Raw genomic sequence first — 14,655 nt, 5'->3', positions numbered from 1 at the left:
GTGGCCATTACAGAGATCCGAATGGCTCAGAGGTAGGAATGGTTAGTTCAAGTGCCGGGTTTTAGATGTTTCAGAAAGGACAGGAAGGGAGGCAAAGGAAGTGGGGGCGTGGGACTGTTGATCAGAGATAGTGTCACAGCTACAGAAAAGGTGGACGTCATGGAGGGATTGTCTATGGAGTCTCTGTGGGTGGAGGTTAGGAAGAGGAAGGGGTCAATAACTCTACTGGGTCTTTTTTATAGGCTGCCCAGTAGTAACTGGGATATCAAGGAGCAGATAATGGAAACAGATCCTGGAAAGGTGCAATAATAACTGAGTTGTTGGAGTTGTTGTGGTGGGAGATATTAATTTCCCAAATATCGATTGGCACCTCCCAAGAGCAAGGGGTTTAGATAGGGTGGAGTTTGTTAGGTGTGTTCAGGAAGATTTCTTGACACAATATGAAGATAAGCCTACAAGAGGAGAGACTGCACTTGATTCGGTATTGGGAAATGAACCTGGTCAGTTGTCAGGTCTCTCAGTGGGAGAGCATTTTGGAGACAGTGATCACAATTCTATCTCCTTTACCAAAGCATTGGTGAGGGATAGGAACAGACAAGTTAGGGAAACGTTTAATTGGAATAGGAGGAAATATGAGGCTATCAGGCAGGAACTTGGAAGCATAAATTGTAAACAGAGAAATGTATGGAAGAACTGTGGCAAATTCTCAGGGGATAAGCCTACAAGAAGAGAGACTGTACTTGATTTGGTATTGGGAAATGAACCTGGTCAGGTGTCAGATCTCTGATCTCTCAGTGGGAGAGCATTTTGCAGATGGTAATCATAATTCTATATCCTTTACAATAGCATTGGAGAGAGATAGGAACAGACAAGTTAGAAAAGCGTTTAATTGGAGTAAAGGAAATTAGGAGGCTATCAGGCAGGAACTTGGAAGCTTAAATTGGGAACAGATGTTCTCAGGAAAAAGTACAGAAGAAATGTGGCAAATGTTCAGGGGATATTTGTGTAGAGTTCTGCATAGGTATGTTCCAATGAGACAGGGAAGTTATGGTAGGGTACAAGGACCCTGGTGTACAAAGGCTGTAGTAAATCTAGTCAAGAAGAAAAGAAAAGCTTACAAAAGGTTCAGAGAGCTAGGTAATGTTAGAAATCTAGAAGATTATAAGGCTAACAGGAAGGAGCTTAAGAAGGAAATTAGGAGAGCCAGAAGGGGCCATGAGAAGGCCTTCGCAGTGTTGGATCTCCTGTTAGGGAATGCGATAGTTCAGCTGACAGATGTATGTGTTGGGGAGCACTTCGGGTCCAGTGATCACAATAGCATTAGCTTCAATATAATTATGGAGGAGGACAGGACTGGACCTAGAGTTGAGATTTTTGATTGGAGAAAGGCTAACTTTGAGGAGATGCGAAGGGATTTAGAGAGAGTGGATTGGGTCAAGTTGTTTTATGGGAAGGATGTAATAGAGAAATGGAGGTCATTTAAGGGTGAAATTATGAGGGTACAGAATCTTTATGTTCCTGTTAGGTTGAAAGGAAAGGTTAAAGGTTTGAAAGCACCATGGTTTTCAAGGGATATTAAAAACTTGGTTCGGAAAAAGAGGGATGTCTACAATAGATATAGGCAGCATGGAGTAAAGGAATTGCTCGAGGAATATAAAGAATGTAAAAGGAATCTTAAGAAAGAGATTAGAAAAGCTAAAAGAAGATACGAGGTTGGTTTGGCAAATAAGGTGAAAGTAAATCCAAAAGGTTTCTACAGTTATATTAAAAGCAAGAGGATAGTGAGGGATAAAATTGGTCCCTTAGAGAATCAGGGTGGTCAGCTATGTGTGGAGCCGAGGGAGATGGGAGAGATTTTGAACGATTTCTTCTCTTCGGTATTCACTAAGGAGAAGGATATTGAATTGTGTAAGGTGTGGGAAACAAGTAAGGAAGTTATGGAACCTATGACAATTAAAGAGGTGGAAGTACTGGCGCTTTTAAGAAATTTAAAAGTGGATAAATCTCCGGGTCCTGACAGGATACTCCCCAGGACCTTGAGGGAAGTTTGTGCAGAGATAGCAGGAGCTCTGACGGAGGTCTTTCAGATGTCATTAGAAACGGGGATTGTGCTGGAGGATTGGCGTATTGCTCATGTGGTTCCATTGTTTAAAAAGGGTTCTAGAAGTAAGCCTGGCAATTATAGACCTGTCAGTTTGACATCAGTGGTGGGTAAATTAATGGAAAGTATTCTTAGAGATAGTATTTATAATTATCTGGATAGACAGGATCTGATTAGGAGTAGCCAGCATGGATTTGTGCGTGGAAGGTCATGTTTGACAAACCTTATTGAATTTTTTGAAGAAGTTACGAGGAATGTTGACGAGGGTAAGGCAGTGGATGTAGTCTATATGGACTTCAGCAAGGCCTTTGACAAAGTTCCACATGGAAGGTTAGTTAAGAAGGTTCAGTCATTAGGTATTAATGCTGGAGTAATAAAATGGATTCAACAGTGGCTAGATGGGAGATGCCAGAGAGTAGTGGTGGATAATTGTTTGTCGGGATGGAGGCCGGTGACTAGCGGGGTGCCTCAGGGATCTGTTTTGGGCCCAACGTTGTTTGTAATATACATAAATGATCTGGATGATGGGGTGGTAAATTGGATTAGTAAGTATGCTGATGATACTAAGGAGGTGTTGTGGATAATGAGGTGGGTTTTCAAAGCTTGCAGGGAGATTTATGCCGGTTAGAAGAATGGGCTGAACGTTGGCAGATGGAGTTTAATGCTGAGAAGTGTGAGGTTCTACATTTTGGCAGGAATAATCCAAATAGAACATACAGGGTAAATAGTAGGGCATTGAGGAATGCAGTGGAACAGAGAGATCTAGGAATAACAGTGCATAGTTCCCTGAAGGTGGAGTCTCATGTAGATAGGGTGGTGAAGAAGGCTTTTGGAACGCTGGCCTTTATAAATCAGAGCATTGAATACAGAAGTTGGGATGTAATGTTAAAATTGTACAAGGCATTGGTAAGGCCAAATTTGGAATATTGTGTGCAGTTCTGGTCACCGAATTATAGGAAAGATATCAATAAATTAGAGACGATTTACTAGGATGTTACCTGGGTTTCAGCAGTTAAGTTACAGAGAAAGGTTGAACAAGTTAGGTCTCTATTCATTGGAGCGTAGAAGGTTGAGGGGGGATTTGATTGAGGTATTTAAAATTTTGAGAGGGATAGATAGAGTTGACGTGAATAGGCTGTTTCCATTGAGAGTAGGGGAGATTCAAACGAGAGGACTTGATTTGAGAGTTAGGGGGCAGAAGTTTAAGGGAAACATTAGGGGGTATTTCTTTACTCAGAGAGTGATAGCTGTGTGGAATGAGCTTCCTGTAGAAGGAGTAGAGGCCAGTTCAGTTGTGTCATTTAAGGTAAAATTGGATAGGTATATGGACAGGAAAGGAGTGGAGGGTTATGGGCTGAGTGCGGGTAGGTGGGACTAGGTGAGATTAAGAGTTCGGCACGGACTAGGAGGGCCGAGATGGCCTGTTTCCGTGCTGTGATTGTTATACGTTATTAAGAAAACCCCAAGGCATTCTACAAGTATGTGAAGAGCAAGAGGTTAAGATGTGAAAAAATAGGACCTATCAAGTGTGACAGTGGGAAAGTGTGTATGGAACCGGAAGAAATAACAGAGGTACTTAATGAATACTTTACTTTAGTATTTACTATGGAAAAGGATCTTGGTGATTGTAGTGATGATGTAGTGGACAGAAAAGCTTGTGCATGTAGATATTAAGAAAGAGAATGCGCTAGAGCTTTTGGAAAGCATCAAGTTGGAAAAGTCACTGGGACTGGATGAGATGTACCCCAGGCTATTGTGGGACATGAGGGAGGAGATTGTTGAGCCTCTGGCGAAGATCTTTGCATCATCAATGGGGACGGGAGAGATTCTGGAGGATTGGAGGGTTACGGATGTTGTTCCCTGATACAAGAAAGGGAGTAGAGTTAGCCCAGGAAATTAAAGACCAGTGAGTCTTACTTCAGTGGCTGGTAAGTTGATGGAAAAGATTCTGAGAGGCAGGAATTATGAACATTTGGAGAGGTATAATACGATTAGGAATAGTCAGCATGGCTTTGTCAAAGGCAGGTTGTGCCTTACCCTTACGAGCCTGATTGAATTTTTTGAGGATGGGACTAAACAAATTAATGAAGATAGAGCAGTAGATGTAGTGTATATGGATTTCAGCAAGGCATTTGATTAGGTACTCCATGCAAGGCTTATTGAGAAAGTAAGGAGGCATGAGATCCAAGGGATATTGCTTTGTGGATCCAGTACTGGTTTGCCCACAGAAGGCAAAGAGTGGTTGCAGATGGGTCATATTCTGCATGGAGGTCAGTGACCAGTGGTGTGCCTCAGGGATCTGTTCTAGGACCCTTACTCCGTGATTTTTATAAATGACCTGGGTGAGGAAGTGGAGGGATGGGTTAGTAAGTTTGCTAGTAAGTTGTGGATAGTGTGGAGGGCTGTCAGAAGTTAAACAGGACATTGATAGGATGCAAAACTGGGCTGAGAAGTAGCAGATGGAGTTCAACCCAAATAAGTGTGAAGTGGTTTATTTTGGTAGGTCAAATATAATGGCAAAATATAGTATTAATGGTAAGACTCTTGGAAGTGTGGAGGATCAGAGGGATCTTGGGGTCTGAGTCCACAGGATGTTCAAAGCAGCTACGCAAGGTTGACTCTGTGGTTAAGAAGGCGTATGGTGATCAATTGTGGAATTGAATTTAGGAGCCGAGAGGTAACGTTGCAGCTATATAGGACCCTGGTCAGACCCCACTTGGAGTACTGTGCTCAAGTTTGGTCGCCTCACTACAAGAAGGATGTGGAAACCATAGAAAGGGTGCAGAGGAGATTTACAAGGAGGTTGCCTGGACAGGAGAGCATGTCTTATAAAACCAGGTTGAGTGAACCTGGCCTTTTCTCCTTGGAGCGACGGAGGATGAGAAGTGACCTGATAGAGGTGTATAAGATGATGAGAGGCATTGATTGTGTTGTAGGTTTTCTATGTTTCCAGTGAATCTGTGGAATTCACTGCCACAGATGGCTGTGTAGGCAAGTCTGAGTATATTTAAAGAGATTGGTAGGTTCTTGATTAGTTAGGGTGTCAGAGGTTACATGGAGAGGGCAGGAGAATAGGGTTGAGGTGGGGATAATGATGGAATGGCAGAGCAGGCCCAATGGGCTGAATGACCTAATTGTTCCTATGTCTTATCGTCATGGCACAAAGACCATGCATAGAGAGAAACAGGATTGAGAAAGGGGATTAAGCAGAGGATTTGAGGGAGAAGGGATTGGGGGGCCAAGGGAGGAGGGACTGAGGAAGGGTGTGCTGAAGAGGAAGATGGATGCAGGGTTTCAATCTGAAATATACTTTTTGCTTCCACAGATGCAGCCTGATCCACTGTGTTCTTCCTGAATTTTTTTACATTTCAGGTTCTAATAGCCATCTCTTACATCTGCAGAAAAATCACATCCTCCTCATGCTCTGTCTGTTCATATACAATGATAATAGTCTTTGACTTAATTTTTTTTGAGTTTGTCTTTTTATATTAATCAACTATACATATGGACCCTCAAATTGCTTCAGTTTTAAGTTCTTTGTTATTTAATACTAATAATGACTAGAATGGACTTTGTTTCTTTTTGTTCAAATTGTGTTTTTTTTGTGGTAAACATAGTACATATTTTTTTCTTGTGAGTGCTGTGTTCATTGTTTCTGTGCACTTGATAATAAATTCAAGTCTGATAGCAGACAAACATTTAACAATCCTTAGGAAGTGCAACTGCTGGAACAAGGTACAATTCACAAAATGCAGGAGGGACTCAGCAGGCCAGGCAGCATCTATGGAGGTAAATGGACTTATTTGTTGCATAGGGTTGAGACCCCTCATCTGGACAGATTCAGTTCCCCAATGTCAGCCAACCAGTAGTCACATTTCAGAAGCTCAGACTTTCAGACAGCTCCAGAGAAGCTCTGAAGTATGGATTCCAACCAAAGAACAGTAGCTGTCCTGAGTGACTCACCTAGTGCTCTTGTACAGCGCATCAGCACCTCTCCGATCTTCATCCGCGTCTCCACAGAGCGCAGTTTCTCACTTTCGTCTGGAGATGTTTGATATTCTCTGAGTAACTGTGGCAGAATTCGGGCTGGGTACACATCCGACAGCACTGACATACCTACAGTGGTAGAGTGTGAAATAAAGACTTAGGTTAGGTATGGTACTAAGTGGTGCAGAGGAAGGACCCTTCACTTTCACTCCTGACTACAGCTCAGTTGTGTCTCTCTCTGCTGTCTTCATTGATACAACAATTTCAACTGATTTTTAAAATTTAAGTTCTGCTTCAGTTAGGCACAGTCTTGAATGATTTTTTTTTGTAAAATTCAACAAACTGAACGATCTCTCAGTGTACCATTAAGCTCAGACAATCTCTTCAATTTAGCCAAGTATACCGAAATGGACTCCCCTTCCTTTTGATTCAACTTATGAAACCTAAAGCGTTCTGCAGTCAACAATGGTTTCGGTTGTAAACACTCCTGCATTACTTTCACGATATCAGCAATGCTCATCTTGGCTGGTTTGATTGGAGCAGCTACATTTCTAAGCAAACTGTATGCTTTCCCACTTAATACAATCAGCAAAACCATCATTCACTTATCACTGGGAATTTTCTTCAAAATACTACTCAATAAGCTCAGTATACAATTGAGTAATTGAATAAGTTTATCGTTCCAATGTAGCCAGCCATTTCCGCTATTATTTAAATTTGTGATTATTATCACTTGGTACTCACTTTTTATGAACCCATGAATTTGTCCATTTCCTGCCTTTTTTAAACTTTAATGTCTTCCTGTTTTCCCAAAGCATGTGCTGCACTGGTTTTCTCACTTGACCATTTCTTGCTGCACCTTTTTTTAACTTGAACATCTCATTGCATTTCAACAGATAGGTGGCCGTCTCAAGTTTTCTTTAAACTTCCTTGTCACCACTGTTACGTTTTGTAACTCCAAAACATTTAAAGTCTAACTTTGCTTTTACTTTAAGCGAGGTGCACATGCATGATATAGTGGCGTGACGATGTAAGCCAAGTGCAGTCAGCCCGCTGTATCCGCATCCACGGATTCAACCAACCTTGGATCAAAAATATTCGGAAAAAAAATTCCAGGAAGTTCCAAAAAGCAAAACTTGAATTTGCTGCGCGCCAAGCACTACGCTGAATCCATGCAAATGAAGTGATGTCTGGGCATACCCTGCTGTAGCCTCCCGCCATTTCAGAGATCCTCAGTCTCTCTCCAGCACTCGTTGTTTGAGCATTGTTCGCCTTGAGTCTTGTTCATTCGCTACTTGTGTTGTGAATGAGAGGAAGGAGTTTAAGGCTAGTAAGGGATGGCTGGCTAGATAGGTGAAGTGCTACAGCCTCAAGATAATGGGAGAATCGGCATCGGCCGATGTAGCATCAGCATTACCAGAAGAGCTACGATGATTGCATCTGTACTGAACAGGTACAGACTTTTTTTTCTTGTCATTATTCCCTAAACAATATGGTATAACTTTGCTTTTACTTTAAGCCATTTATGTCCATACAAGGTCTCTACTGCCATGATGAGGCCAAACTCAGGTTGGAGGAGCAACACCTCATATACCATCTGGGTAGTCTCCAGCCCCTTGGTATGAACATCGAATTCTCCAACTTCCGGTAATACCCTCCCTCTCCCTTCCCCTATCACACTTTCACTCTGCCTCCTCTTCTAGCTGCCTATCACCTCTCTCATCATTCTGCCTTCTTCTACTACCCATAGTGCTTTCCCCTTACATTCCTTCTTCACCTCTCTGCTGCCTATCACCTCTCTCATCATTCTGCCTTCTTCTACTACCCATAGTGCTTTCCCCTTACATTCCTTCTTTACCTCTCTGGCCTATCCCCTCCCTGCTTCCCCTCCCCCTCCCCTTGATCTTTCCTCTGATTGGTTTTTCACCTGCACCTTCTCCTTCCCCCACCTACTTTTTAGGGCCCTTGCCCCCTCCTTCTTCAGTCCTGATGAAGGGTCTCGGCTCGAAACGTTGACTGCTCCTTTCAACGGATGCTGCCCGACCTGCTGAGTTCATCCAGCTTGTTTATACGGTATAACAACAATTTACATAGCATTTACATTGTATTAAGTATTATAAGTAATCTAGAGATGATTTAAAGTATACGGGAGTATGTGCGTAAGTTATATGCACTGTATGTAATTTTACATTTAACCCATAATGTTTTATTTAAACAAAGAGTGCTTAATCAAACAATATATTTATAATATTACTCTATATTACTGAAATATTATATATTAAAAAAGTTGCAGTCTGTTGATTAGTGAGCAAGAGAACTCTCTGATTGGATTATTCCTACCAATGAGATTAAGCCTTGTTGCACCAATCATAAGCACCCTACTACATTCCCCCAGAAGGTACAATAAGGAACAGTACAGAAGGAATTCCACATTCTCAGTTGCCAAGACAGTGGAAATGTCTGGACAAGGAAAAGGCAACACCAGCAAAACTTAGTTCAAGGCCAAGTCTTGCTCATCCCGGGCTGGCATATGATTTAGTGAGCATTACAGACACCTATCTGCAAGGTGAAGATGACTGAGAATTAAATATCCGAGGGTATCAGGTAGTACGGAAAGATGGGCAGGAAGGCAAAAGAGGTGGGGTGGCATTCTTAATTAAGGATGAGATCAGGGCAATTGTGAGAGACAATATAAAATCTACAGAGCAGAATGTTGAGTCCATCTGGGTAGAGATTAATAATAGTAAAGGGAAAAAATCATTGGTGGGAGTTGTCTATAGGCCACCAATTAAAAATATTGCAGTGGCAGAGGCGATTAACCAGGAAATAACTGAGGCTTGTAAGAATGGAATGGCAGTTGTCATGGCGGATTTTAACTTCCACATAGATTGGGTGAATCAGGTTGGTCAAGGAAGTCTTGAGGAGGACTTCATAGAATGCATCCATGATGGCTTTCCACAAGGGAAAATGCTATCTTAGATCTAGTCCTGTGCAATGATGCAGGTAAGATTAATGATCTTGTAGTCAGGGATCCTCTTGGAAAGAGTGATCATAGTATGACTGAATTTCACATACAGATGGAGGATGAAATAGTTAGACCTAAAACTAGTGTATTACGCTTGAACAAGGGAGACTACAACAGGATGAGGGAGGAGTTGGCTAATGTGGATTGGGAGCACAGGCTATTTGGTAGGACAGTGGAGGAACAGTGGAATACTTCCAAACAGATTTTTCACAGTGCTCAACAGAAGTATATTCCAGTCAAAAGTAAGGACAGCAAGTGTGGGGAGAGCCAGCCTTGGATAACTAAGGAAATGAAAGATAGTATCAAATTAAAAACTCGTGTACAAGGTCACAAAGAGTAGTGGGAGATTGGAGGATTGGGAAAACTTTAAAAAGCAACAAAGAACAACTAAACAAGAAATAAGGAAAGGGAAAATAGAGTATGAAAGTAACTTAGCACAAAATATAAAAACAGATAGCGACTGTTTTCATAAATATATGAAGTGGAAGAGGGTGGCTAAAGTCAAGGTAGGTCCCTTGGAAGACAAGAAGAGGAAAATTGATATTGGATGATAAGGAAATGGCTGAGGCATTGAATGACTATTTTGACGGTGGAGGACATGTCTAGTATGCCAAAGAATGATGTCATGGACGAAATGGGAGGTGAGGACCTCGATAAAATCACTGTCACCATCCATGCCAATACACTTACTCTGACTCCATGCATCTGTATCTTATTTATACTGTAAGTCTCTTGTGTGGCACCTTATCGAACGCCTTCTGGGAATCCAAGTATACGACATCCACCTATTCCACTATATCAACTGCACTCTTTCTGTCCTCAAAGAACTCCAGTAAGTTTGCCAAACAGGACCTGCCCTTTCCGAATCCATGCTGCGTCCCGAGTTAGATAGATTTTTACATAGTAGGGGAATTAAGGGTTATGGGGAAAAGGCAGGTAGATGGAGCTGGGTTTACGGACAGATCAGCCACGATCTTATTGAATGGTGGGGCAGGCTCGATGGGCCGGATGGCCTACTCCTGCTCCTACTTCTTACGCTCACTGGAAGTACTTTGTTTTTCACACTAGAAACTGTTGTGCGTGAAAATCCCAGGGAAGGCAAAAAGTATCATAGGAAAGGTAGATGAACTCAGGGCATGGATCAACACCTGGAATTATGATATTGGAACTGAGAAATAAGAAAGGTTACTATTCTGCTCTTTAATTTTTCCTTCCAAAGTGGATGACCTCACACTTACCAACATTGTACTCCATCTGCCAGACCCTTGTACACTCACTAAACCTATCTATATCTCGCTGTAGACTCTCCGTATCTTCTACACAATTTGATTTTCCACTCAATTTTATCATCAGCAAACTTGGATACACTACACTCGGTCCCCTCTTCCAGATCGTTAATGTATATTGTGAACAGTTACAGACCCTGCACCGACCCGTGCGGCACACTGCCCACCACTGCCAGAGTAACACCCACGTATCCCAACTCTCTGCTTTCTATTAGTTAACCAATCCTCTATCCATAAAGATAAATCTTTTATGTGGCACCTTATCAAACGCCTTCTGGAAATCCAAGTAAATAACATCCATCTGTTCCCCTTTATCCACTGCGCTCATTATATCCTTAAAGAACTCCAGTAATTTTGTCAAACTGGACCTGCCTTTGCTGAATTCATGTAGCATCTGCCTGATGGATCCATTTCTTTCCAGATGCTTTTCTATTTCTTCTTTAATGATAGCTTCAAAGATTTTCCTGACTACAGATGTTCAACTAACTGGCCTATAGTTACCTTCCTTTTGCCTACATGATTTTTTGAACAGTGGCGTGACATTCACCAGGACCACCAATCCAATCCACCAGGACCTGCCCAGGGTCCAGAGAATTTTGGTAAATCATCACCAAAGCCTCTACTATAACTTCTGCCATTTATTTCAGTACCCTGGGATGCATTCCATCAGGACCAGGGAACTTGTCTATCTTCAAGCCCACAAGTAACCTACATTCATTTTTGCTACCCTTCTCTGCTTTATACAATTGTAAAACCATTTACTATCCATTTTTATATTTTGTGCTAGTTTGTTTACATAATCTAGCTTCCCTTTCTTTATTGCTTACCTTGTGGTATTTTGTTGCTTTTTAAAGCTTTCCAATTGGCGAATTTGTATGCACTAGCTTTTTAGTTTGATGTCCTTTTCTTTCCTTAATTATCCAAGGCTGGCTCTCCCCACTCTTACTGTCCTTGCTTTTATGGAACATACTTTTGTTGAGCATTGTGAAAAATCTCTTTGAAAGTCTTCCACAGTTCCTCAACCATATAATTTGTGTTCCCAGTCTGCACTGGCCAAATCCTCCTTCATCTTCTTATTTAAGCATAATACAATAGTTTTAGATTGAATTATTGCACCTTCCATTTGTATGAGAAACGCAATCATACTGTCATCACTCTTTCCAAGAGGAACCCTAACTAAAAGAACACCAATTTTACCTGACTCATTGCACAGGATCAGATCTAAGATAGCATGTTCCCTTGTAGGGTCAGTAACACGCTGTTCAGGAAAGCCATCATGGATGCATTCTGTGAAGTCGTCCTCAGGACTGCTTGGACCAACTTGATTCACCCAATCTATGTGCAAGTTAAAGTCCCCAATGATAACTGCCGTTCCATTCTCACATGCCTCAGATATTTCTCTGTTTATTACCTGTGCCACTGTAATGTTATTATTCGGTGGCCGATAGACAACTCCCACCAGTGTTTTTTTTCCCTTTACTATTCCTAATCTCTACCCAGATGGATTCAACATTCTGCTCCTTAGATCTTATATTGTCTCTCATTATTGTGTTGATCTCATCTTTAATTAAGAGTGCTACCCCACCTCCCTTACCTTCCTGCCTATCAAGTCAAGTCACTTTTATTGTCATTTCGATCATAACTGCTGCTACAGTGCATAGTAAAAATGAGATAACGTTTTTTCAGGACCATGGTGGTACATGACACAGTACAAAAACTAGACTGAACTACGTAAAAAACAACACAGAAAAAAAACTACACTAAACTACAGGCCTACCCAGGACTGCATAAAGTGCACAAAACAGTGCAGGCATTACAATAAATAATAAGCAAGACAAAAGGGCAGTAAGATGTCAGTCCAGGCTCTGGGTATTGAGGAGTCTGATAGCTAGGGGGATGAAACTGTTACACAGTCTGGTCCTGAGAGCCTAAATGCTTCGTTGCCTTTTCCCAGATGGCAGGAGGGAGAAGAGTTTGTATGAGGGGTGCGTGGGGTCCTTTATAATGCTGTTTGCTTTGTGGATGCAGCGTGTAGTGTAAATGTCCGTAATGGTGGGAAGAGAGACCCCAATGATCTTCTCAGCTGACCTCACTATCCACTGCAGGGTCTTGCAATCCGAGATGGTGCAATTTCCAAACAGGCAGTGATGCAGCTGCTCAGGATGCTCTCAATACAACCCCTGTAGAATGTGTTGAGGGTGGGGGGTGGTGGGAGATGGACTTTCCTCAGCCTTCACAGAAAGTAGAGACACTGCTGGGCTTTCTTTGCTATGGAGCTAGTGCTGAGGGACCAGGTGAAATTCTCCGCCAGGTGAACACCAAGAAATCTGGTGCTCTTAAAGATCTCTACTGAGGAGCTGTTGCTGTTCAGCGGGGAGTGGTCGCTCTGTGCCCTCCTGAAGTCAACAACCATCTCTTTTGTTTTCTTCACATTCAGAGATAGGTTGTTGGCTCTGCACAAGTCCGTTAGCCACTGCTTAATACCTTACTTAATACCTGATATCCTTGGATATTTAATTCCCAATCCTCCCCACCCTGCAACCACGACTCTGTCATGGCCACTAAGTCATACCCTTTTGTGCTGAGTTGAGACACAAGTTCACTGACCTTGTTTCAAATACTATGGGCATTTACATAAAGTGCCCTTACACTTATTGTGCTTTTAATATCTTGTAATCTTTTACTCTTCTGCACTTGACTATTCTTCATTCCACTTTTACTTTTCTCTTTTTTATCTTTTGTTTTTTTCTTTATCCACACTTTTTTACATTATCCATTCTTCTCCAATCTGGGATCAGATGTGGAAAGAGTGAGTAATTTCAAGTTCTGGGTGTCAAGATCTGTGAGGACCTAACCTGGATGCAACATATTGATGCACCATTCAGAAAGCAAGATAGGGCTATACTTCATTAGGAGTTTCAGGAGATTTAGTTTGTCAGCTCACACACTTGAAAACTTCTACAAATGTACCGTGGAGAGCATTCTGACTGACTAAGTCACTGTCTGCTATTGGAGGAGGGGCTTACTGCACAAGATCGAAATTAGTGGCAGAAACTTGTAAAATTAGTCAGCTCTATCTTGGGTACAAGTCTCTGTAGCATCTAAGACACCTTCAAGGAACGGTGCCTTAGAAAGCCGGCATTCATCATTAAGGATCCCCACCACCTAGGACATGTCCTCTTCACACTGTTACCATCAGAAAGGAGGCACAGAAACCTGAAGGCACACACTCAGCAATTCAGGAACAGCTTCTTTCTCTCTGCCATCTGGTTTCTAAATTGAGCCCATGAACTCTACCTCACAACTTTTTAATTTCTGCTACCTTGCACTACTTACTTTAACTTAACTATTTAATAGACATATTTATACTTAATGTGCTCTTGTGGGCAGCCTTGGGAGAGACGAAGGTTATGGGAGAAAACCAAGACAGCAAATCTGGAGAAGTGCCCCTAAGGTGGCTGTATGACATTGAACATCCTTCCGGCAGGTTCTTGATTAATCAGGGTATCAAAGGTTGCAGGGAGAAGGCAGGAGAATGGGGTGGAAAGAGGTAATAAATCACCCATGAATGAATGGCAAACTAAATGATCTGAATGGCCTAATTCTGCTCCTATGTCTTATAGATTGGTCTTATAAATTTGCATAAACAAGCAGGTACACAGGTGTACCTAACGAAGTGGCCGCTGACTTTAAACCCACATGATGACACAGCAGGGAAGCTTTACTGCTCCCAGGCTGGGAGCAGGCAATGAGACACAGGAGTGTTTTCCTTCAAGGGATTGATATCACGATGCTGATTTTAATCGCTTTATTTTGACCTGAATCAATTCAAGGTTCACAAGCATTAACAGAGAAAATGTAATTAATAAATCTCTAGATCTGGGCAATGAAATCGAGACAGTTGCTTCATTCAAGTGTTTCAGGGAATGGAATTATTTACAAGCTCCTAGAATAACCAGGTGCAAATTTGGTCTTGTTGAGACTTGACAAGGCCAGACTAAGTTGTAATGTTCATAATTACAGGGAAATGTCACAACTCCAAGAAATAAGTTACAAGTGATTCAAGGACTGCTTACACACACATTTACTTGATTCCCATGAGTTTAAAGGGGTAAGGTGTGAATGAGGTTTTAAAAAATGCTGGGAGGGTTTACTAGTACAAACAGAATATTCTGGAAGTGGGAGGATCAACCACAAAGACCAGGCCACAGGTGGGGGTGAAGAATCAGTTTTACAGGAGTTTAGGTACACACTAG

General features: G+C 41.9%; 1 protein-coding gene and 1 long non-coding RNA gene across 3 annotated transcripts in view; one reads left to right on the top strand and one right to left on the bottom strand.

The window, feature by feature from the left end:
- tango6 (transport and golgi organization 6 homolog (Drosophila)) overlaps nucleotides 1-14,655 on the bottom strand; it is a 192,549-nt gene that overhangs the window by 24,571 nt on the left and 153,323 nt on the right. For both annotated transcript variants that reach the window (XR_009516374.1, XM_059993389.1), the window contains exon 15: nucleotides 6,065-6,217. Coding sequence is in view for 1 of the 2 variants with exons in the window: in XM_059993389.1 (XP_059849372.1) it covers nucleotides 6,065-6,217 (153 nt within the window). In the remaining variant the exon portion in view is untranslated. The remainder of the gene's footprint in view (nucleotides 1-6,064; nucleotides 6,218-14,655) is intronic.
- The window catches only part of LOC132407099 (uncharacterized), a 41,962-nt gene continuing 33,534 nt past the window's right edge, over nucleotides 6,228-14,655 (top strand). The window contains exons 1-2 of the long non-coding RNA XR_009516375.1: nucleotides 6,228-7,735; nucleotides 8,049-8,161. This is a non-coding gene — a long non-coding RNA (uncharacterized LOC132407099). The remainder of the gene's footprint in view (nucleotides 7,736-8,048; nucleotides 8,162-14,655) is intronic.

This window comes from Hypanus sabinus, chromosome 17 (genome assembly GCF_030144855.1).
Source record: "Hypanus sabinus isolate sHypSab1 chromosome 17, sHypSab1.hap1, whole genome shotgun sequence".
Lineage (NCBI taxonomy): Eukaryota > Metazoa > Chordata > Chondrichthyes > Myliobatiformes > Dasyatidae > Hypanus > Hypanus sabinus.
Note: the sequence above shows the minus strand (reverse complement) of the source record. Positions and strands in the feature narration are given on the sequence as shown.